The 26171-nt window shown below is 36.5% G+C and overlaps 1 protein-coding gene across 3 annotated transcripts in view; it reads left to right on the forward strand.

The window, feature by feature from the left end:
• The window catches only part of LOC106058867 (protocadherin Fat 4-like), a 111504-nt gene that overhangs the window by 2986 nt on the left and 82347 nt on the right, over positions 1-26171 (forward strand). The window contains exons 1-7 of one of the 3 annotated variants that reach the window (XM_056018692.1): positions 7590-8059; positions 14474-14596; positions 17995-18042; positions 19058-19203; positions 22789-22842; positions 24603-24692; positions 25338-25436. In XM_056018692.1, coding sequence (XP_055874667.1) covers positions 14512-14596; positions 17995-18042; positions 19058-19203; positions 22789-22842; positions 24603-24692; positions 25338-25436 — 522 coding nt within the window. In that variant the 5' untranslated portion in view covers positions 7590-8059; positions 14474-14511. Of the gene's footprint in view, positions 1-7589; positions 8060-14473; positions 14597-17994; positions 18043-19057; positions 19204-22788; positions 22843-24602; positions 24693-25337; positions 25437-26171 lie in introns of those variants that run through there. The other 2 variants (XM_056018694.1, XM_056018693.1) reach the window with 2 other exon arrangements.

The following is a 26171-nucleotide window of genomic DNA, read 5'->3' on the forward strand; positions in this document are numbered from 1 at the left end:
AATTTTGTTTTCCTTTAACGAAGCTAAACGCTGGCAGTGCCGCAGAATGAAAATTAATTCATTTCTATAATAATAATCTTATTTTCCTTGATGAAATGTGTCTTACAATTGTGCATTACACATAACAAATTATTATAAGTAAAGTAGCAATTATACATGAACCATAATCTTCAAATACAAAAACAAAGCCTTATAAAATACTCAGAAAGACACAAAGATAAAGGCACATTCCTTGTTTCATTTGCTAGGACTAATTTGTACAACAGTTCCTTCTTCCCGAGTGCTATTAGAGCATGGAATGGGTTGCCTGAGTCAGCCAGGAAAACCAATGACTTGTCAGAATTTAAGTCATTGATTAACATGCATGACTAGATTGACCTAGGTACAGGCGTATAACGTTAATCGTCTTCTTTTTTGAAGTAACGTCTATATTTTATAAGATAAGAAGATAAAAAATGTCTTCTTAATAGTAAAAATAACTTATCTTTGATTACACTCTGTGGGCCCCAATTAGTCATCACAGGTTCGGTGATACGCAATGGTTGTTACGCCCCTGCTTCAATCAACAATATTGTGTGGCTTAGTTTATTGTTTTAGAATAATATAAATAAGAACTCGTGACAGACTTGGTTACTACTATCACATAGAGACATAACAGGGCGGACTGGATGTCAAAATCGGCCCGGGCAATTCTATACAATCCGGCCCACAAATTGGATATCAGGGCATCCAGTTCTACTAGTTCTAGGTCTGTCCTAAAAATCATTATTTTAAGTTGGATAATGTATCGATAACTGTAGACATCCGCTAAATTTTAATTAGAAATATAAAGCTATGTTGCTTATTAATCGCTAAGTGTGTTGGCCCTAAAGGGACGGAGCGTACTAGTTTCACTGTTTACGTATGTAGACTATTACATTATATCGGAGAATGTGTTAGATTTAATTAGTCTTGCATTGTAGAGTCTGTAAAAGATTTCTTTAAACACGACGTTCAGATAGTCGCTTTTATAAGAGAATGCTATAAAACCTTTAACAATTTAATACGTGTCATAGTGGTACCCATGCGGCCCTTTCGGTGGCCCAACAGGCCCATTTGGGTACCAGCCCACCGGGCATTTGCCCGAATGCCCATATAGCCAGTCCGCCCCTGATAGTTATGTATTTAATTAGCAAGCATATTCAGGTTCTCAAAACATTGCAGGCCTAGTTTATTTAAAACTACGTTATTAAAAGGACGAATCTAGGTCAGCTACTCACCGTTTGATAACGACACGATTGGTGTGCTGTGTGTGGTCATCCGATTACTTCGATCTATAGCCCTAATCAGACGACATTTGATCAATGGCATTGTTGCCAGGAGATCGTTGGCAAGTCATTGTAAATTTATCTCTAGTCGTGTTTAATTCAGAGCTTACGCATTGAACTTGGCTTAACAGTTCTACGTAGATCTAGATTATTTAAGTAAATCTATACGTTTTTTTTTTAAATTAAAGTTTAAAATATGAATTTGAAAGTCAACCTAACTCGCGAAAAGGTTTCTTCTGAAGAGTTGAGGACTTGGTTTAAAAAAAAAAGATAAACAGTTTTGTTGTAGCTAGTATAAAATAGCGCTGGCTGAGCGGTAAAACGCGTGTCTTCCGGTGAAGACTGTGAATTTAACTTTGGGATCTTTGGCCGCCTCTGAGTCCACCCAGCACTAATGGGTACCTGACATAAATTGGGGAATAGTAAAGGGGGATGGTTGTTGTGCTGGCCACATGACATCCTCGTTAACCGTAAGCCACAGAAACAGGTGACCTTTACATCATCTGCCCCATACACGGAAAAGGTCTGAAAGGGGAACTTTTTTAAAAAAAAGTTTGAAATGGGAAGGGGTTTAAAAAAAACAACTTTTGAAATACACATTAACACACTAAAAATCGATTCAGGTGAAATAAAAACGACCCCCCCCCCCCCGCACACACACACAGCAATAGAGGAATAGACAAAAACAGGAAAATTTTTCGACGGTCTTTGGCGACCCCTGGCAAATCGTCAATCGACCCCCAATGGGGGGTCGCGATCCACAGGTTGAGAACCCCTGCTCTAAATGTCTTGTACATTGCGATTTAAGCAGAAAGTTGCCTAAGTGCCAGTCTGGATTCAGTCTGGAAAAAACCATTGCTCACGTTGAGTCTTTGTACATGGCAGCTTTAGCAATTTGGTCCATTATTGGCCCGGGCATGCTACCCTGCCTCATAGTGGCGCCCGGGTGGAAACGATCGTAGGAGGAAACGATTAGGCTAAAGGGTAGCAAAACAAGACTCCCGTGGGGGGTGCCTAAGGGGGTGCGAGAGCATCCTCATTGCACTGTGCGGAGTTGTAAAAAAAGCTCCCACAACCTTGTCACAATCCAGGCGCCTCAAGGGGCCGTTACATAAATGGCGTGTCCTGCACGGTTAGCCTGATATAGAAAAGGAAAATGGCAGGGGTTCCTGTGCAAGCGGTCTCTGGCCGCGAGTCTGACACCCCGACAGACAGAACAGTGTACACTGTTCTCATTCAGGCCGGTGAAAGGGAGCTCTTGTTCACTTTTGCTGGCCTGGAGTTCCAAGAGCCGAAGGCTCAACTCTACCTGACAGTTTCAAGAAGAAGAAGAAGTCCATTATTGGTTTTGAAGAAAGTCTTTGCAATGCAACTTGCAACTTCTCAAACGGTTTCGTCAAACGTTTAAGATTGCAGTTCAAGTATGAACTCTTATCTTATCTTATATAATACGTTACTTCAAAAAAGAAGATGATTACGTCCTACGCGTCATGCATTTAGTCATGCATATTAACCAATGACTTCAATTCTGCCAAGTCACTGGTTTTCCTGGCTAGCTCAGGCAAACCATGCCATGCTCTAATGGCACTAGGGAAGAAGGAGTATTTGTACAAATTTGTCCTAGCATGTGGGATGAGAAATGTGCCTTTATAATCTAAGAACGTTGAGGCAGAGCTTTTGATATGCTCAGTGTGCGTTATGGCCTTAGTTCGAAACTTATTAGCTTCATCTACAACAGCGGTTCTCAACCTTTTAATCTCGGCGACCCCTTTTTACAATCGACCCCCCCCCCCATACTCAATTACAGAATTGTAGGGTAGACAATAACAATCCATATTTTCGATGGTCTTAGGCGACCCCTGGCAAATGGTCGCGACCCACAGGTTGAGAACCCCTGATCTACAACAAATGCTGCCAAAATCTCTAGGTTACAGATTAAAGCCAGGATTTTGTAACAAAGTAAAACACCGCACTTATTCCTAATCGATTTGAATATATTGCCTTTGAGTTTCATAAAATTCATTTTTTAAAGGAATAAATGACGGAGCAGTCAAGTCTAAATATAAATATGAATTTAGTTTTAAAGTTTTATTTTATAATAAAATAATTTTCTATCAAAATAAAAGACTGCACTACATGGTAGAACTATGTTTGTTCTGTTGTCACAGAGAAATAAATAAAATACTATAGACATTAATATTATAATAATAAGGCTTGTCTTCGAATAATGATGAATGCAGTATTTCCCGTGGATACGCAGCCCCTGCCGTGACCTACATATTTTGCCATATCCAGCGTAATCCAGGGCAAGCATAACCATTGTCCACCGGTGGTCGATTTAGATTTTCTTTTCGTCGTCTGCGTCTCTCCTCGGCAGCGTATTTTCTTTTGGTCTAAAATGTATATCCCACGGCCTTTGTAAGTGACCTCCAGCTGTCTCGTTCTGAGGCCGCATGCAACCAGGTGCTCTCTTCAATGTCAGCTAAGGCAAGTTGGCGCCTAAGCTGGTCTTTAAAGCGTTTCCATGGGGCGCCCCTGTTACGTCGACCACCTTTTAGCTCATCAAAAAATGACTGCCTTTGGCATACGTTCGTCTCCCATACGGGATACGTGCCCTGCCCAGCGTAAATGTCGGACCATAAGAAGTCCCTCAATACTGTCCATACCGGCGTTCGCAAGAACATCGCTGTTCGTAGTGTGGTCTTGCCACCGTATATCCATGATGGATCGCAAGCATCTTTGATGAAAGCTCTCAAGTATTCTTAGTTCCTTTTTGTATACTGCCCATGTCTTAGATCCATATAGAAAGGTTGAGAGAACCACCGCTTGGTAGACATTGATTTTTGTAGGCAGACGGAGCGATTTATTTCTCCTAAATCTCGCCTGAAGGCGTCCAAAACGCTACTGGCCCTGGCCAGACGGTTATCTTCCCTTGAAAGCGAGGTGTCATTTGACACTATACTACCTAGATATGTGAGGTGGTCTACCACGTTAAGAGGCTGTCCGCTTATACATTAATAATAACAGAACAAAGACATTGTGTTGATATCAGTAGACATTGAAGACCATTTTATTACGTCACATCCTTTAAGTACTTTCTCATACAAACATCCACAACAAACAATGACGCAATATAAACATATTAACACATCCTTCCATTTAAAGCTGTTAGCACATCCTTCCTGTTGGTATAAGTAGACATTGAAGACTATCATTTTATGACGTCACATCCTTTTAAATAATTTCTCGGAAAAATATCCACAACAAACAATGACGCAATGTAAAGATATTAGCACAATGTTAATTATGCAAAGTCACCGTATAAACTTTATGTAATACTCTCTAATCTCAATATTGGAACTTTGGTGCAAGCTTCTTGGAGACATACAGTCATTACGGAATATTTGTATGGGCTATGTGACCTTGAGACTTACAGCTCACCTGGTCGCCATAAAATCTCAACTTCGCGACTCTATTTGTAATTGTCATCCAATTTTTTTTTGTTTTGTTTTAATGTTAGTCGATTTCTTAAGTGTTTTCAAACATGCCACATAGTGACATAGATAGACCTACACACCCAACACACATTGCATACATATATGCTTTCTTATCCAATACTCCTAAGGGAGCAATTCTTGTATGTATATATATATATATATATATTGTTACGTTCTCTCCTAATCAGGCCTTCTGTAAACACTGCTAAACACAACACAGCTCATCAACACATCAAGAACCTGACAACAAGAGCTGCAAATAATCTGGTGCTTTAATAATGGTCAATTAAAACAATGACACAATTGGCAATACATCAACACTAAAAGTGCTATACTGTACATCACCGTACTAAACTAATAAACTCTACTGTCTCTATCTCTTCCTGGACTCGTACAGTCACTTCAGGACTCCACCAGGACCGACTTTATGGCAGACTAACAGTTCCGGTCTACTCGTTGTCCTGTCTTGAACTGCACTGCCTTACACACACTGTGTCTCTGGTCTACGAAGCTTATGATCAGATGACCATAACCCGGGTCCTATTCACGTGCAAAGTTCATGCCAGTACTGTCCCTTGCCCTTCAATATAGCACGCTAAACTGTATTACTGGCCTTTGTCAGGCGTGTCTGACCTTTCTATTGCGTCGCGAATAGGGTTACAACAATATATATATTTAAATTTTATTTTTAAAACGGCTTTAACGATTTTCTTTAAACTTTCAAAGTAAATGTATACAAATGAGAAAAACATTCTCAATCATTGACCACAAAGGGAAAACTCGAGATCGACCGTTAGTTATCCATCCATCCATCCCAGTGGCGCTACAGCCCATGCAGGGCTCTGGCCTGCTTTAACACATCCTTCCATTCAGATCTCTCATGGGCCTTTCGTCTCCACGCCCTAACCCCAGGCCCCGACCGTTAGTTATATCGGTTTGAAAATGTTTCATTATCGAAAAAATAATTTTGGCTAGAATGTTTTATGAATGAAAATTTTCCATGACGTCAAAGGGGGAAAAAACACCGCTTACGTCACTAGGCTTACAGCAATACACTAAAACATTTCTTTGTAAAACATGAACCACTTTTAATGAATCAATAGATCCAATTAAACATTTGCGCACCATCTTAATAAAGGCTCTATTAGCCTTGTCAACAAAGAAGATGGCGTAATGCAAAGACATTCTTCCACGCTAATAAAAGCCCAATACTTTTATCTTATATAATACAGACGTTACTTCAAAAAAGAAGACGATTACATCCTTGGCGTCATGCATTCAGTCATGCATTCAGTCATGCATATTAACCAATGACTTAAATTCTGCCAAGTCACTGGTTTTCCTGGCTAGCTCAGGCAACCCATTCAATGCTCTAATAGCACTATGGAAGAAGGAGTATTTGTACAAATTTGTCCTAGCATATAGGATGAGGAATGTGCCTTTATCTTTGTGTCTTTCAGAGTATTTTATTAAATTTTGTTTTTGTATTTGAAGATTATGGTTCAGTGTTTTATGTAATGTTTTAGGCAAAAGATCCAATGTAAACGACTCGACTGTGAGCTGCGAATTTCTAAGACTGTATCTTATCTTAAGAAAAAGGGCCTACAGTCGTTACTTCATTAAAGAAGATGATTACGCCCTGCGCGTGTTCTGTATTGGGGACTTTCTATTCTAATCGCCATGTAGATTGACATTTAGAATTAACTCTTTCTCTCCGTAATTATTTTCCCACGTTTCGAAGGAATTCTTCATTTTGCTCATTACTATTTCACTCCCCAGTTATGATTGGGCTTCAATAGCTTTGTTGTTTGTTATCAGAAAATATTTTATTTGGTATAGAGTTAAAGGGGAATGCATGCTCTTTTTATGTAACACAAAAAAAAAGTTTATAAAAGTAAACATTAATTTAATTTAATGAGGTCAAATCAACGTTGGTATCGTCAATTAGGAGAGAAAGAGTTAAAAGAACACGAATGCTACTCTTTGGGTTTGGAGTCATTACCCGATCGCTCATTTTTTTTTGTCATTACACAAATGTTTCCAAAATAAGAAAATATCTTTCCTCCACAAATTATTCAACCTAGCGAGGCTCGGTCACCTGGTACTGTACGTTTATACTAGGCAAAATACAGAGAGGAATGGAGAAAGACGGTAGACAATGGTGCTCAACGGTCCAACAGACAAAGATAAGGTGAAGGTGAATATAGTAGTTCCCCTTTCAAACAATGCGGTCAATAGGGCTGATGATGTTAAGGTCATCTGTTTCTTTGGCCAACTGTTAACGAGCGGGGTGTCATGTGGCTAGCGAAACGACCACCGCCTTTCCTTTCCCCAACTTAAGTCAGGAATCCATTAAAGTTGATTGGCCTCAGGGCACCCTACAAATCCCAAAGTTCAAAATCCCAAGTCTTCCCCAAGATTCGAACCCAGCATCACAGGTTCGGAAGCCAAGCGCTTAACCACTCAGATACGTTTATACGGTATTCAAAGACGTATGGATTGAACATACTTCTAGTTCTAGGATAATCTGATGACCTTGAACCAATACTAAAACAATGAACCAACCTATAATGGTTTCACTGTAATCTACTGACTATTGATCTCTTAAGCTAAGTCTGGACTACTGATAAGAACATTCAACATTTTGATTATGTCTTTGCTTGGTTAGTCCATTGTTTTATTAATGTGTGTGCTTTAGTTCAAATTAGGCACTTTGAACGTAACAGAAATAAACAAGCCTAACAGTGCTATTTCGTTGATAAGGATAAAGAGATGCCCAGTTTAAGCTTCCGCTAAGCCAGAAGACGTCTGGTGACACCATGACACTCTTCTGTCAGTGGCTAACATTGCACGCAATTGTTCCACCATTCGAAAGTCTGGCCTAGATTTCATTTATTATTAATTCCGCGTGTTCCCAACAGGACTTCCCGTTCGGCTATCATACTTTCAGAATGTTCGGTCCCAAAAGCGTGTAAAAATGTGACTTCAGATTGACTTGAAGTATCATCCTGTTATCTCTGATACAGACAATGTGACGCTGAGACTTTAAAAAAAAAACATAATCACATAAGCTAATGCGAGGGATGTTAACTCGTGTTTGGTAGCTTGGGGTAGATTACGAGGGTGTGTGATTGACCGTCCAAGCATTATCTATTTAATATTCCTTTGTGCCGATTCTTCGAGGATAATATTTCAGTTCCTCTTGTGCTGGGATAGTATTCCATTTTGCGGAGTATTTAGTACATTAAATATCAGGTTTGAGAAACTTTGGTTTTTATTCCTTTTACCTGTAGTTTGAATTTATTAAGAAAAGGTTTCTTTTAAATCGAATGTTTTACTTATAATAAATGGGGATTTTCATACATGGCGGAAAAACTATAAATAGCTAGCTTTTTGGAGTATCCGGCGTACAAATTAAAGACAATAAATTAAAGACAAGTTGATAAGCTTTTTTTAAAAAAAAAAAAAAATATATATATATATATATATATATATATATATATATATATATATATATATATATATATATATATATATATATATATAAAGTATATTTTTTAAAAAAAGCTTATCAACATTGTCTTTATTGATGAAACTATCAAAAAATCAAACTAGCATTAGGGCTTATTAAATTAAAAGAAATTTCTATAAAACATTAAGAATTTGGAACAGACACAAAATAGAGCAGTGAGATTCATAACAAGCAAATATTCACATTTAACTGGAGTAACACTTTTAGTAAAATCACTAAATTTAGAAAGCCTTCAGGATAGAAGACTCAAAAGCAAAGTAGCATTTATCATAAAACACTGAACCATAATCTTCAAATACAAAAACAAAACCTAATAAAATACTCAGAAAGACACAAGGATAAAGGCACATCCCTCGTTCCATGTGCTAGGACAAATCTGTACAAAAGCTCCTTCTTCCCTAGTGCTGTTAGAGCATGGAATGGGTTGCCTGATCCAGGCAGGAAAACCAATGACTTAGCAGAATCTAAGTCATGGGTTAACATGCATGACTAGATGTATGAAGCGTAGGAAGTAATCATCTTCTTTTTTAAAGTAACGTCTGTATTTTATAAGATAAGATAAAATAAGATAAGATAAGATATAATGTTGAACCCAGGATCAACGTGGCGACACTCCATAGGCCTACTACAGGACCATGCGGCATTGTTAGCGTTTAAAGCGCCTTGTTTCCATCAACTTCGTAATGTTTTTGTGATTATACACATGACTTTGTTTCAGTCAACATTCTTTTGCTATGCTAATGTAAACTTGGCTTTGTTATGTTTTTGAATACATAACTTTGCTTCAACCTACTTATCTTATCTTATATAATACAAACGTTACTTCAAAAAAGAAGATGATTACGTCCTACGCGTCATGCATTCAGCCATGCATATTAACCAATGACTTAAATTCTGCCAAGTCACTGGTTTTCCTGGCTAGCTCAGGCAACCCATTCCATGCTCTAATAGCACTAGGGAAGAAGGAGTATTTGTACAAATTTGTCCTAGCATATGGGATGAGGAATGTGCCTTTATCTTTGTGTCTTTCTGAGTACTTTATTAAATACTTAGTTTCGATATGTGCTTGTATACACGGCTTGATTTGATGCTTACACAATGTACACTAAACCTATGTATGCTACAATTGCGATATTTATCTTAGCTTACATCAGAATTAATTATAATAATAGTAACGACATGAAGACCGTGTCCTGGGAAAAATTGTGGGAGTTGTTGAATAACCAAAATAAAGAGACCAAACAAACAACAAAAACTTACACAATAAGAAGAGAAATAATACACGTCAGTATGTACCGAGTTATAAGTAGCATAGCTTATATAATACAGACGTTACTTCAAAAAAAGAAGATGATTACGTCCTACGCGTCATGCATTTAGTCATGTATATTAACCAATGACTTAAATTCTGCCAAATCACTGGTTTTCCAATTGATCAGTAGCCTTTTTAAATGATTATATTCAGTCTTACTGATGACCACTAGAGTAAATCTGCTGAAAAGCATGTGACAATTCTTAACTGTATGCTCACAAATACTCAAAATAATACAAACTGAATGTTTCTAATTATAATAATAAATATTAATAATAATAATAATTTTATTTATAAAGCGCTGTTAACAAACAGAATGTAGGCGCTGTGATAACATTACAAACACAAACACGAGAGCTAAAGTCACAAACCAATCTAAAAAAAGTTTTAAACAGGTAGGTCTTGAAAGTAAATCAGTTAAGTCTTTCATTCAAAAATATTCAAGATTTGTGTTAAAAAAAAACAAGAAATACCAACATATAAATACATCCAATCCGAATTAAGACAAACAAGGTTTAAACAAGTTTCTTTCAATGGATATTCTCAAGAATATTATAGAGAATAGAGCCTACATTATTATATTGTTAGGTGTTAATTAAAGAAAATTTTGAACCAAATTCAAGCCTCGCCAGGCGAAAAGATTAAAATTATTTGTTTTACAAGTTTAAGACATTCTTCAGAAATGAGGATCATTACATCTAAGCCAAACTACTGCAGGACGGCAGGCGTCTGGATTAAATATGGGACAAATGTGATGAAGGTTTATAGAAATTACCTCACAACCACGGAGGTTTGCACATGGTATTTATAGTTCTGCTATAAAAGTCACAAGTGGGAAAAACAGAAAAACTTTATAAAAAAAACATATTACTTACTATGTACAACTTAATCTAGCTGATTTAATGTTTTATAGTGAGTAGTTTGATGCTAATACAGAAAGTTTGTTTAAAGAGAAAAAAACCCGCAGGGAGAAACGTGGCACCTCTAGAAGCGTTGAGTCGCTTGAGCGCAGGGCTCTTTGAGGGACAGTGTGAAAGATTAAAATTCTGAACTATTATTAATGATACATGTGAAGTAAGAAAAATGTATTTATATTAATAAAATTCGAAATGTCCAAATTAGCTTAGTTACATGCCATGTCCACACAAGCTTAGTTACATGCCATGTCCACATTAGCTTATAGTTACATGCCATGTCCACATTAGCTTAGTTACATGCCATGTCCACATTAGTTTAGCTACATGCCAGGTCCACATTAGCTTATAGTTACATGCCAGGTCCACATAAGCTCATAGTTACATGCCATGTCCACATTAGCTTAGCTACATGCCATGTCCACATTAGCTTAGTTACATGCCATTTCCACATTAGCTTAGTTACATGCCATGTCCACATTAGCTTAGTTACATGCCATGTCCACATTAGCTTAGTTACATGCCAGGTCCACATTAGCTTAGTTACATGCCATGTCCACATAAGCTTAGTTACATGCCAGGTCCACATTAGCTTAGTTACATGCCAGGTCCACATTAGCTTAGTTACATGCCAGGTCCACATTAGCTTAGTTACATGCCAGGTCCACATTAGCTTAGTTACATGCCATGTCCACATTAGCTTAGTAACATGCCAGGTCCACATTAGCTTAGTTACATGCCATGTCCACATTAGCTTAGTTACATGCCAGGTCCACATTAGCTTAATTAATTTCCAGGTCCACATTAGCTTAGTTACATACTAGGTCCACATTAGCTTAGTTACATGCTAGGTCCACATTAGCTTAATTAATTGCCAGGTCCACATTAGCTTAGTTACATGCTAGGTCCACATTAGCTTAGTTACATGCCATGTCCACATTAGCTTAGTTACATGCCAGGTCCACATTAGCTTAGTTACATGCCAGGTCCACATTAGCTTAGTTACATGCCAGGTCCACATTAGCTTAGTTACATGCCAGGTCCACATTAGCTTAGTTACATGCCATGTCCACATTAGCTTAGTAACATGCCAGGTCCACATTAGTTTAGCTACATGCCAGGTCCACATTAGCTTATAGTTACATGCCAGGTCCACATAAGCTCATAGTTACATGCCATGTCCACATTAGCTTAGCTACATGCCATGTCCACATTAGCTTAGTTACATGCCATTTCCACATTAGCTTAGTTACATGCCATGTCCACATTAGCTTAGTTACATGCCATGTCCACATTAGCTTAGTTACATGCCAGGTCCACATTAGCTTAGTTACATGCCATGTCCACATAAGCTTAGTTACATGCCAGGTCCACATTAGCTTAGTTACATGCCAGGTCCACATTAGCTTAGTTACATGCCAGGTCCACATTAGCTTAGTTACATGCCAGGTCCACATTAGCTTAGTTACATGCCATGTCCACATTAGCTTAGTAACATGCCAGGTCCACATTAGCTTAGTTACATGCCATGTCCACATTAGCTTAGTTACATGCCAGGTCCACATTAGCTTAATTAATTTCCAGGTCCACATTAGCTTAGTTACATGCTAGGTCCACATTAGCTTAGTTACATGCTAGGTCCACATTAGCTTAATTAATTGCCAGGTCCACATTAGCTTAGTTACATGCTAGGTCCACATTAGCTTAGTTACATGCCATGTCCACATTAGCTTAGTTACATGCCAGGTCCACATTAGCTTAGTTACATGCCAGGTCCACATTAGCTTAGTTACATGCCAGGTCCACATTAGCTTAGTTACATGCCAGGTCCACATTAGCTTAGTTACATGCCATGTCCACATTAGCTTAGTAACATGCCAGGTCCACATTAGCTTAGTTACATGCCATGTCCACATTAGCTTAGTTACATGCCAGGTCCATATTAGCTTAATTAATTTCCAGGTCCACATTAGCTTAGTTACATGCCAGGTCCACATTAGCTTAGTTACATGCCAGGTCCACATTAGCTTAATTAATTGCCAGGTCCACATTAGCTTAGTTACATGCTAGGTCCACATTAGCTTAGTTACATGCCAGGTCCACGTTAGCTTAGTTACATGCCAGGTCCACATTAGCTTAGTTACATGCCAGGTCCACATTAGCTTAGTTACATGCCAGGTCCACATTAGCTTAGTTACATGCCAGGTCCACATTAGCTTAGTTACATGCCAGGTCCACATTAGCTTATAGTTACATGCCAGGTCCACATTAGCTTAGTTACATGCCAGGTCCACATTAGCTTATAGTTACATGCCAGGTCCACATTAGCTTAGTTACATGCCATGTCCACATTAGCTTATAGTTACATGCCAGGTCCACATTAGCTTAGTTACATGCCAGGTCCACATTAGCTTATAGTTACATGCCAGGTCCACATTAGCTTAGTTACATGCCAGGTCCTCATTAGCTTAGTTACATGCCAGGTCCACATTAGCTTAGTTACATGCCAGGTCCACATTAGCTTAGTTACATGCCAGGTCCACATTAGCTTAGTTACATGCCAGGTCCACATTAGCTTAGTTACATGCCAGGTCCACATTAGCTTAGTTACATGCCATTCATTTTCAAAAGACTGCTCCTTTTAATTTCTTTTAATTAATAGTATACGCTAAGGTGTTTAGAAAGAAGTCATAATTTTATGGATTCGTACAACAGCTTCCAAACAAAAATGTATAAAATTACAATAAATTTAACATTTGATTTTGTAGCCCTGCATAAATACGAATTAAAAATTTACAATATGTGGTCCTAGAATTGTAACAGTATGGAGGCTTTCAAGTATATGTAAAATTCAAACAATAAGAAGACATACATTTATAACACAGTGAAACAATTCTAACATTTCTACCCCAAAAAGAGTCTAGTCAAGACTTATTAGCATCAGTCCGGGGAAAGGGTTGCCTGAATCAGCCAGGAAAACCAATGACTTAGCAGAGTTTAAGTCTCTAATTAACAATCATGACTACATTGACACATGGAATTAATTATCTTCTATTTTGAAGGAACGTCGAAGATGAAAAAAATGAGATGGAAAAATAAAAAGACAAAAAAAAAAAAAAGAAATAAAACTACGCTATGAATTCCCTGCCCTATATCTAAATCAACAAATAAAATAAATTCATATAGCGCGTTTCCCGCAGCGTTCCGTTATCTTGAATCATAGTAGGCCCCACATACTTAGAACTAGGTTAGCAGACGATTTGGCTATGTTTGACATTTGATGCAAGTTTTGCATTTTTTAAATCTAATTTGTTTTTCCCTGTGCGCGGCCCCCACCAATCGGAGGCCCTAGGCGAACGCCTAGTTCACCTATGCCTACGGCCTGTCCTGGAGTCCACCCAGCCCTAATGGGCTCCTGACATTCGTTGTGATGGCTATTTGTTGTGTCGTCCATAGGCTGCTAGGTCTAATGGGGTTACCTAACTTGCTTTAGTTTAGATTTAATTACACTGATACTAAAGTAAAGGCCTCCCTCTCGTAACTATGGGTCATATGGTGTAAATAAAGTTCATCTGTTTTTATGGACTACGATTAACAAGGGTGTGATGTGGCCAGCACAACGACCAACCGTCTTTACTTTCCCAAATTAGGGGCCTATATCAAGTACCCATACAGTGGGCTGGATTCTTGATATTGATCATAGGGCCTATTAATGATATTAAATGTTTAATTAGATCGTAAACTTTATTGTTCGTTAGTATTAATTCATTTATGTTAATGGCTTGTAGTAATATCGATTTGTATCGATGATTTATTTATTAACAAATTAATTTTTATTTTTTATAAACATAATTATTTATAGACTAATAAATAATTATTATTCTTATTTGTACGATGTATTTATTCATCAGTTGCTGACTAGCCACTTGATCATCGACTACAGGTGATCATGGTCAAGAAGCGATGTTGTAAATGGTCGAAATTGACCACTGCTTTATTATATTCATCAGCATTGCTACATCTCTGTTTCGCAGGTAATTAAATTATTAATATTCTCGATTACCTAATACGGTCTTTAAATTGTTATTAATGAGCTTTTTATATAGATCATGGAACTAGATCTTTATCTACCTTTACTATCTCAATTCTAAATGAGTGCCACAAGTTAACGCTTAATTTTATTTTTCTTTTCGAAAAAAGTTCCACACGTATTTTATTGTTAGCATATCTATTATTACAGTTACGGACTATCATTCTTTGGTCTATACTATACTACTTACTACATTACTAGATCAAGATCTAGAGTCTACTATCTAGATCTAATCTTGACATTTAAGATATGGAATACAGAAACAGGCTTATCTATTAATGATTAATTAATATACTATCTTTAATCTTAGTATTAGGAGGACTAGGCTTATTATTATTAATTATTTATTATTATCTTAGTATCTAGTCAGTAGTACTACTGACTACTAGTAGTGTCACTGTCAGTGTTCAGTAGTGAGACTACTGACTTGAAACTTGACTCACACTAGTACACTCAACAGTCAACACTGCTACAGTCAATGACTATTGACTACAGACAGTAACTAAGCCTGGCTTGAGTGGCACTGACACTAGATCTAGATCCACACTTTGTGTCATCAGTGTATCTATAATTAAGAAATGGCCTTGAACCTTAGAGAACTGATCACTCCATATGTCCCTCAGAGAGCTCTGCACTCAATGGACTCAACGCTTCTAGTGGTGCCGCGTTTCTCCCTCAAAAGCTACGGCCTGCGGGCTTTTTCAGTGCACGCACCAAAGGTTTGGAACTCACTACCCATTGATCTCAATCACACAACATTCAAGAAGGACATTAAGACCTACCTGTTTAAATGGGTGACTTCAACCTACCTGATATAAATCTGAAAACATTAACCAATGAATAAACACCAAAACCTTGACATAAATGAGCTTTTCATAGAAACTTTACACAACTTAAATCATTATAAAAACCCAACAAGATTAATAGCTCACTTCTTAACCAACAGACTGGATTAGTAGTAGATTATGATATTATCCCTGGTCTATTGGACCATGATGTCATTAAAATACACAGTCATTTAAAAGCAGCAGCCAATATAAAACCCAAAAGAAAAATCCTACTTTGGAACAAATGCAATCTTACACAACTACACCAAGCTGCATTAAACTGCTGCAACAAACATTCTTATAAGATAAAGACATTAACCAACCAGTTGATGACCTCTGGGATTTCATTAAAAACTATCTAAAAACATAGAAAATCATATACCAACTAAATACACACCAAACAAAATAAACAAATGCTGGTTTAATAATAGATTAAAGAAGCTTTGTAAACCTATATAGAAAATTTAAAGAAACTATGGCAGAAAGTTAATAAAAAGTATATTAAAATTAAACACCTAATCCAAAACAAGCAGACAACTGCAGAGTGAATACATAAACAATAAAATATCTAAGGATAACAACAAAAACTTATGGTTATACATTAAGTCTAAGAAAGGAGAAGATAACTTAACACATAATGATAATAAAACATCCTAAATAAATACTTTGCATCAGTATTCCCAGCCCCAGGAGACAAAGACATATTACCTAATTTGAACCAAGTAGATAACATTGGAGATATAGAAGTACAAGAAAAGGTGATTCAAAAACTATTAGCAAACATTAAACTAAATAAAGCATCTGGACCTGATGGTATTCCAGCTAGATTACTTAAAGAACTAAGCAACGAGCTAGCACCAGTGTTCAAAATACCTTTTCAGGCATCTCTTAACCAGGGCAGAGTACCAAGGACTGGAAAGAAGTTAATGTCACCCCCGCCCCATTTAAAAAAGGAGAAAAATCTGACCCAGGAAACCACAGACCAGTATCACTAACCAGTATCACATGTAAAATCCTTGAACACATTATATGTAAAAACATCATAAACCACTTAGACAAACATAATGTCCTTACTCCATACCAACATGGCTTTAGGAAATATAGATCATTTGAATCACTACTAATAGGACTAATTGATTTTTCCTAGGCTTTTGACAAATTTGACCACTATAATTTACTTAAAAAATTAAAATATTTTGGCATTGATTGTCCATTGCATCAGTGGATTCATGATGTTCTGATAGGGAGAGAACAAACTGTGATAATAAATGGCTCTAAAGCAACACCAATAACAGTAAATTCAGGTATACCTCAAAGAACAGTCTTAATTCCACTACTATTTTTAATTTACACAAATGATTTACCAAATTGCATTAGTTCATGAACAAAAGTCAGATTATTTGCAGACGATTGCATAATATATAGCAATAAAAACAACACAAGATACAGATATTTTACAAAGAGAATTAGATGAATTACAGACATGGAATCAAATTGGAGCATGTCTTTCCACCCAGAAAAATGTCAGTTAAGAGTAACAAAAAAACTAAAACAAATTAATTCCACTTAACTTATTCATGGTAAACCAGTAACACAGACTAAAAACGTAAAATACCTAGGTGTTATAATAAATGAAAAACTGTCATGGTATCCCCTATTGATTAAACTATCAAAAAATCAAACAAAGCATTATGGTTTATTAAAAGAAATTTCTATAAATCAAATAAGAACATAAAACTAAAATGTTATTTAACCTTGGTTAGGTCAATAATAGAATATGGATCCTCTGTTTGGAACCCCTCAACTCAAGAAAACATTAAGAAACTGGAACAGACACAAATTAGAGCAGTGAGATTCATAACAAATATTCACATTTGACTAGTGTAACACCTTTAGTAAAATCACTAAATTTAGAAAGTCTTCAGGATAGAAGACTCAAAAGTTAAGTAGCAATTATACATAAAACACTGTACCATAATCTTCAAAAACAAAATAGAATAAGATACTCAGAAAGACACAAATATAAAGGATTCCTCGTTCCATATGCTAGGACAAATTTGTACAAATGCTCCTTTTTCCCTAGTGCTATTAGAGAATGGAATAGGTTGCCTTAGTCAGTCAGGAAAACCAATGACTTGGCAGAATTTAAGTCATTCGTTAAAATGTATGAATAGATGCATGACGCGTAGGACATATTCATCTTCTTTTTTGAAGTAACGTCTGTATTATATAAGATAAGAAGATGAAGCTTTTTTACATTAGTTTGTCGCTTTAGGTCTCGTGTTTATGTTTGCAAGGTTATCACAGCCTTGAGCCTACATTTTGTTTGTTAACAGCGCTCTATATATAAAATTATTATTATTAGTATGGAGATCACCTGGACTATCACTTGCTAACAACTATTTTAAGCCACATTACATATTTGTTGTTACTCGATGGGTATATAAAAATTAAACTATTATTTTTGCAGGTGAATTTAGAGATTGAATAATTATTTTCTCGTTCTCTTTTACAGACTGTTCTGTTAATACACCCATCATAATGCCAGAAAATGAGCCCATTGGTAAGTTAATGTCATAGGCTTTTGATCAATATGTAATAAAATGCAAAGGAATAAATAGAATATCTCAGTTTATGTGATTGTAGCAAAGGAAGGCAAAGAAGCACTTTATAGTCTATATTTGATCATTATTGAAGTAGGAGTTTTATGTTTGATCAAGGAATTATTTTTTCTATCATGGTGCACTCTAGACCAATGCTATGGATAGTCTCATATAATAATATTTAATTTAGTTTCATTGACAACATGATTAGCCAAGTATGTATTTTTGAAGGAGCATAGACCTTTCTAAGCCATATAATGGGTAACATTGAGGAAGTTGATTGGCTGGCTGTGTGGCATGCATTCCAAATTGTCATAACCATCCATCCATCCATCCCAGTGGCACTACAGCTCCAGGCTCTGGTCTGCTTCAACACATCTTTCCATTCCTATCTCTCCTGAGCCTTTCGTCTCCACGCCTGAACCCCAAGCTGTTGTAGATCTGCCTCCACATCATCAATCCATCGCATTCGGGGTCTGCCTTTGGGTCGCCTGCCTTTCGTTTTTTGCTGGTATACAATTTTCTGTCCTCTGTTCTCTGACATTCTTCCAAGGTGACCTGCCCAGCATAATCTGTTCCTTTTTATTTCAGTCCCTATCGGTAGGTCTTCATACAATTGATATATCTCATGGTTAGTCATCCACCAAGTTTTCTCTTGTATAGCACCATAGATTTTTAAAGAATTTTTCATTCCACATTGTCACCACAAAGTCCTGAATTCAAACCCTGACTGCCTAGCCTGGGCTAGGATATAGTAATCTTTATTTCTGAAGGAATTTCCAAAACATATATAACAAGTTATATAAGTACTTAGGCCACCATAAAAATATCTGTTAGACCAATCAGGTACAAGAGTATGGTGCGGCTCACTGAGAATGGTATGTTTCAGATGTCTGTTAGTTTTCAAAAGTACTAAACCTTTTATCAAAACGAGGTTCTTTTGACAAGTAGAATTCTTGCTGTTGTTTGTCTCAGGAACTGTTGTGGCATGGATTCCCACAAGTTCCTTAAAAATAGAGAGATGTCGAGACGATCCAAAGTACGACCACCAACTCAAAGCAATGAAAGTTGCTGAACAAAACTGGACTATCGTCATCAACCAAATATTTGACGCTGAAACGGTAAATATTTAAATATTTTATTGTGTTTTAGTTGCATAGCTCTTTGATCATTAGAAGTTTTTTCTGCCCGACATTGTTTAGTGAAGAGCCAAAGGTTATGCGGTAAAACTTCCCATCAAAGGTTATGCCCCCTGGAGAGTTATGATGTAGATTGTATTAATTGATTTCATTGTTTAGTTTCTGTGTAGTTTGGAAGAAGTTAATTTCCAAAGTGGTTATGGCAGGTGTGAATGAAAGAAAAATAAAAAATTACAAAGTAAGAAAGAAGGTAAATAGCAAGAAAGAAAAAGTGAGTGGCACTCAGTCCATAAATGGCAAGAACCAGATCATCTTAATAAGGATCACAGTGTATGGATGAGAAACTTAGCATGCCAATGAGAAGCATGTTAATAAGGATCACAGTGTATGGATGAGAAACTTAGCATGCCTATGAGAAGCATGTTAATAAGGATCACAGTGTATAGATGAGAAACTTAGCATGCCTATGAGAAGCATGTTAATAAAGATCACAGCGTATAGATGAGAAACTTAGCATGCCAATGAGAAGCATGTTAATAAGGATCACAGTGTATAGATGAGAAACTTAGCATGCCAATGAGAAGCATGTTAATAAGGATCACAGCGTATAGATGAGAAACTTAGCATGCCAATGAGAAGCATGTTAATAAGGATCACAGCACATAGATGAGAAACTTAGCTTGCCAATGAGAAGCATGTTAATAAGGATCACAGTGTATAGATGAGAAACTTAGCATGCCAATGAGAAGCATGTTAATAAGGATCACAGTGTATAGATGAGAAACTTAGCATGCCAATGAGAAGCATGTTAATAAGGATCACAGCGTATAGATGAGAAACTTAGCATGCCAATGAGAAGCATGTTAATAAGGATCACAGCGTATAGATGAGAAACTTAGCATGCCAATGAGAAGCATGTTAATAAAGATCACAGCATATAAATGAGAAACTTAGCATGCTAATGAGAAGCATGTTAATAAGGATCACAGCGTATAGATGAGAAACTTAGCATGCCAATGAGAAGCATGTTAATAAGGATCACAGCGTATAGATGAGAAACTTAGCATGCCAATGAGAAGCATGTTAATAAGGATCACAGCGTATAGATGAGAAACTTAGCATGCTAATGAGAAGCATGTTAATAAGGATCACAGCGTATAGATGAGAAACTTAGCATGCCAATGAGAAGCATGTTAATAAGGATCACAGCGTATAGATGAGAAACTTAGCATGCCAATGAAAAGCATGTTAATAAGGATCACAGCGTATAGATGAGAAACTTAGCATGCCAATGAGAAGCATGTTAATAAGGTTCACAGTGTATGGATGAGAAACTTAGCATGCCAATGAGAAGCATGTTAATAAGGATCACAACCTATAGATGAGAAACTTAGCATGCCAATGAGAAGCATGTTAATAAGGATCACAGCACATAGATGAGAAACATATCATGCCAATGAGAAGCATGTTAATAAGGATCACAGCGTATAGATGAAAAACTTAGCATGCCAATGAGAAGCATGTTAATAAGGATCACAGCACATAGATGAGAAACTTAGCATGCCAATGGGAAGCATGTTAATAAGGATCACAGCGTATAGATGAAAAACTTAAAATGCTAATGAGAAGCATGTTAATAAGGATCACAGCACATAGATGAGAAACATATCATGCCAATGAGAAGCATGTTAATAAGGATCACAGCACATAGATGAGAAACTTAGCATGCCAATGAGAAGCATGTTAATAAGGATCACAGCACATAGATGAGAAACTTAGCATGCTAATGAGAAGCATGTTAATAAGGATCAAAGCGTATAGATGAGAAACTTAGCATGCCAATGAGAAGCATGTTAATAAGGTTCACAGTGTATGGATGAGAAACTTAGCATGCCAATGAGAAGCATGTTAATAAGGATCACAACCTATAGATGAGAAACTTAGCAGATTGATACCTCTGATATAGAAAGAGGAGGTAAGAATGACTAAATTCACTTTTAGTCAGTAGTCACTTTAGGTCAATTGAGTAGAGTAATCACTTAAAGTCAATTGAGACAGTACACATATTTTTAGTAGTTGCTTTCTGTACTTAGAACTTGATACATGTTATCGAAGCTTATTGTCATCGACCCTGATGCGGACATATCTTAGAAGTGAAATTGTATTCTATAGGACTGTTATGCTGATGTAATCATATTCCTATAAGTTGGATTATCTTGGTGTAACTACCAAGAAGTTGCAGTATATTGTTATTATTGAATAAACGTCACTTTTGTCTGCTAAATTTGCAATCAAGTCAATCTGTGTCATTTGTGTTTGTTACGTGTTAAATGTGACTCCAGGATGCACGAACCCAGCATTCTACAGCAACACATAATATTAACATTTTAAAATTTACAGTGGGTGTCATCATTCCAGTCATAGCTTGTGCCCATTATTGCAATAAGACAACCTGTTGTTGCCTCACAACTGAAGGAGCCAAATAAAGTGGTGAATAAAGAAGAGCCAACAGGATCTATAGTTCAACACTCACTCACTTGCATTCAACACTTAGGTCATTGGTTAATATGCATGACTAAATGCATGATGCATAGGACATAATCATCTTCTTTTGAAGTAATGTCTGTATTATATAAGTTAAGATACCAGTGAACACAAAACATAAGATGATTTTTATTGGTTCAATCAAATGGAAATTCAGTTTGACTACAATTGACCAGCTCAGCGTAACTACTGTAACAATAACAATATAGACACAAATACGAACAGCATTCACACACGAAACACATACACACTCACAACCAGCACTTTATAAATTAGATATGTACTTCTCGATGACGACAGGTGACCTTGTAACACTGACCAAAAATGGGATAAAGGAGTTTTTAAATCTTTCTGTTTCAGGAAAGGAGATGATCACTTTGTTCAGATCTAATGTAACAATTGTTTAATAGGTGCAGGTTGTCTTTAAGAATCGTGTGTGTTATGGAAAGGCATCTTTCATGAAAAAGTTCTTAAATAGACGATTGCTGTGTTTGAGTTATATACAATTCTTTTTTTAAATGGATAATTTCATTCTGAGCCAATGTAAGCACATGTATAAGAAAAAGTAGCAGGCCAACATTTTTGCTGATACCATAAGGATTGAGGATGTCTAGAAATTAGTTGGAGATTTAGCGAATTATAAGTGAAAAAAGAATAAAATATTTAGGCCTTATAGTAAGAACGCAAGTCTAGCAGCACTGCATGTGAGAATACCAAAGTCCTCAGAAAACAGGATAAGAGGAAGGTCAAGAAAAATCCAGACTGGAATAAAAGCAATGCTACAGGTAGCAAGGTCTTATGCTAAATCACTTTTACATGTAGTAGTTTGCTTCATTTGCATGGTCAAAGATGAAGGATATAACAAGTTAACTCTTTCTCTCCTTAATTATTTACCACATTCTGGTTGAATGAACGTTGGTATCGCCAGTTAAGAGAGAAAGAGTTACACTGCTTGTAACTTTATATATATAAAGATTTAAAAAATTATTATATATATGAACATTGTGTTTTAATCATTTACAGATGCCAGATGCCCTGACGTTTGATGCAACATGTCAAAGCAGTGATGGATCATCAGTAAGTTATGCTACTTATATTAAATCACAAATGGACATTTTGTTTTTATTTCTACAAGTTTTGGATGTTTCTTCAGAAATGAGGATCATATTGTCCTAGCTCATATCTCCTGTAAGACGGTAGGGACTGATACTAAGGGGTTTTGAACTCAGGATAGTTGCATACCACATGACCCGGCAGAAACTAGGCCTGTATTACATGTAAATGTATTTCATACATTATCATTGATAATGTTATTGCTCTACTATACAACAGATGTTGTATTGATGGTTGTTTATCTGTAACATTTTAATATTACTTCACTGTTATTGCTGTTATTACTGAATAGTCATTGGCTTAGAATGAAATAAAAAATTAAGATAAACTGCTTTAGCTCTTTCCCTTAGATTAATAACTGATGACCATGAATTACTCTATGCATTATTTTATATAAAATCTCAAATAAATCTTTATTGGCAGTTGCACTTGGCTGTTTCCTGCACTCTCTACCGTTACTGATTATTTAGAATGACTACTAAGGCAAGATTAAGAAATTGTGCAGTATTTTATGTAGCTATGCAAACCCTTCTATAACTTAAATGTTGACACAGGATTGTCCTCTGTGCCTGTTTTTGGTGATAGATTTTTTTTGATTCTCAAATCTATGTGCTGGGTTAGATCAAAGAGTTATTTGTTTTTGGAAACAGCTGACTGAAGAATTACCTAATACTATTGTATGTTTCAAAGTGTGTTAATTAAGGTGGCTGCCTGGCCTGCGCACTGTGATGTTGTTTAGATGCTCTTGATGAACCTGGGTTCATACCTTACCTGCTGCTCTCTTCCTTTGTCCTGGGGGAGGTTTGGGCTAGGATGAAATTATCTTCAAATCTGAAGGAACATAAAAAACATTTAAAAGAAATATTAAATAACTGATTTAAGTAAGTCTACAAATATTAAATTTAGTCAATAGTTCATGTTAGTTGTTTTTTTTTAATTTAGAGACTTCTTCTTCTAGCCAGCTTTATTGCTGCTGAGCTGTGAGCTCTTTTGCAGACTGTGCCAAGGAAAAAAAGTGTGCTGTTTTCTTCAGTTGTTCAGCACTGCCGTACAGGGTGTTGGTTATGTTGGGCTGTAGTGGAAGTAGGGTCTGCCTAGGGTGGATTAGGGAGGGGCATTCAAAGAGGATATGGTTTGGGCGCAGTGTCTGCAAAGGGAGAGTTGTGTGGAGTTTATTTTGTTCAGGTGGTAATTTAATAGTGGTGTGTGTTCTGTTCTTAGTTGGAAGATGGTAGATCGTTCTTTGCAGGGGAGGAAGTTAATCCTGTCCAGTTTGTTAGGCGTAGTCATTTCTTTGTACAGGGCTCTGCCTGTGTTTCCTGATGCCCATTGGTTGAGCCACTCCTCTTTGTGATTGTTGACTAACATTGGCCTTAGGGTGAGGTAGTTAACAGGTCTGTCTGGTTGTTCCATAGATGAACCTGCCTTTCATAGCTTATCTGCCTTTTCATTTCCCATGATGCCAATGTGTCCAGGGATCCACTGTAATGTGATATTGATATTTAATTTTGATACCATCTGGTGGATTATCAAAATTAAGAGACAAGCTACATATCATGGATTCGATAGGTTGTACATTGTTTAGATAAATTAGTAAAAATGAGAAAGGTAGAAGACTTCTAATATATTGTGTGTCCTGAAAATTGAATAATATCACATTCAAGCAGAGCATAACCATGTTTAAATATAAAAAAATTATGTTTTAATTTGTACTTTATTTGCAGTTGCCGCTTTCCCTTCCGGTAATCATTTCAGATGTGGATGAATATGCTCCAACATTTACATCAGCAATGTTTTCTGTTCAAGTACCTGAGGTATTTACTTAACAACAAAAATATTTGCCTGCCAACCTTTTTTTTTTTTTTTTTTGCAACCATTTAACTTAGTTGAGTTGACTATTAAAAAAAGTAAAAAGTAAAGTTCCCCTTTCAGACCTTGTAGTCTATAGGGCAGATGATGTAAAGGTCATCTGTTTCTGAGGCCTATAGTTAGCGAGGGTGTCATGTGACCAGCACAATGACCAACCAGCTTTACTTTCCCAACTAATTAGAGCTGGGTGGACTCAGCAGGGCCCAAAGATCACGATATTAAAAATCCCAGTTTTCACCAGGTTTTGAACCCCAGACCCTGGTTTGAAAGCCAAGTGCTTTACCGCTCAGCCACGCGCCTCTTGTTAACTATTACTGTTACAAGCTGATGAGACTCTTAATTATGGTTCAGTTTGGGAACGTCTGGGGCACGACCTCCATTTTATTTAGGTTAATAGACTAAATGAGGCAGCAGCCTCAGAAAATTCATTGCTGGCCAATTGAAATTCCACTTGGTGTTTACGATCTCCCAAACCAAAATTTAAGAAATGATTGATACCTCAGTATCATTATAAGAGAATATAAAAACATGTTGGTGAATTCATTATAATATGTGCTGATTCATTTTTGTTACTTTATTTTGTTTATCAGAATACTACAGTTGGATCAAAACTCTTTACTTTTGCCATAGATGGCCCAGCAACTGACAAAGATCGAATCAGTCAGTTAACACAGTATGTTTTGATCAGTGTAAGTAAATCTCTTGGGGTTTAGTAGCATTGTAGGCATTTTCAAAATAGATTGTCACAATTTATATGATTTTATTGCATGTCATGGCATTTATTTTAAGTAAAACCTCTTCACTAAGAAGACACTTTAGAGTTAGTCAGCTTGGATTACTTTATATTTTTTTTACAACGAAAACAAAAGTGGACACCTGAGAATCTCCTTTACTTTCATTTTTTTTTAAAGTAATGAGAATATTCACATTTGACTAGAGTAACACCTTTAGTAAAATCACTAAATTTAGAAAACCTTCAGGACGGAAGACTCATAAGTAAAGTAGCAATCATACATAAAACACTGAACCATAATCTTCAAATACAAAAACAAAATTTAATAAAATACTCTGAAAGACACAAAGATAAAGGCACATTCCTCGTCCCGTATGCTAGGACACATTTGTACAAATACTCCTTTCTTCCCTAGTGCTATTAGAGCATGGAATGGGTTGCCTGAGCTAGCCAGGAAAACCAGTGACTTGGCAGAATTTAAGTCATTGGTTAATATGCATGACTGAATGCATGACGCGTAGGACGTAATCATCTTCTTTTTTGAAGTAACGTCTGTATTATATAGGATAAGATAAGATGTCAGATATGACAAAATAGGTTAATTACATTTGAGTCTACATAGGAATTTTTCAAAATTTCAAATCTCTTCTGATTCTCTCTTTCTCTGTCACACATCTGTTTGAGACTCATT

Source organism: Biomphalaria glabrata, chromosome 2 (genome assembly GCF_947242115.1).
Source record: "Biomphalaria glabrata chromosome 2, xgBioGlab47.1, whole genome shotgun sequence".
In the NCBI taxonomy this organism is placed as follows: domain Eukaryota; kingdom Metazoa; phylum Mollusca; class Gastropoda; family Planorbidae; genus Biomphalaria; species Biomphalaria glabrata.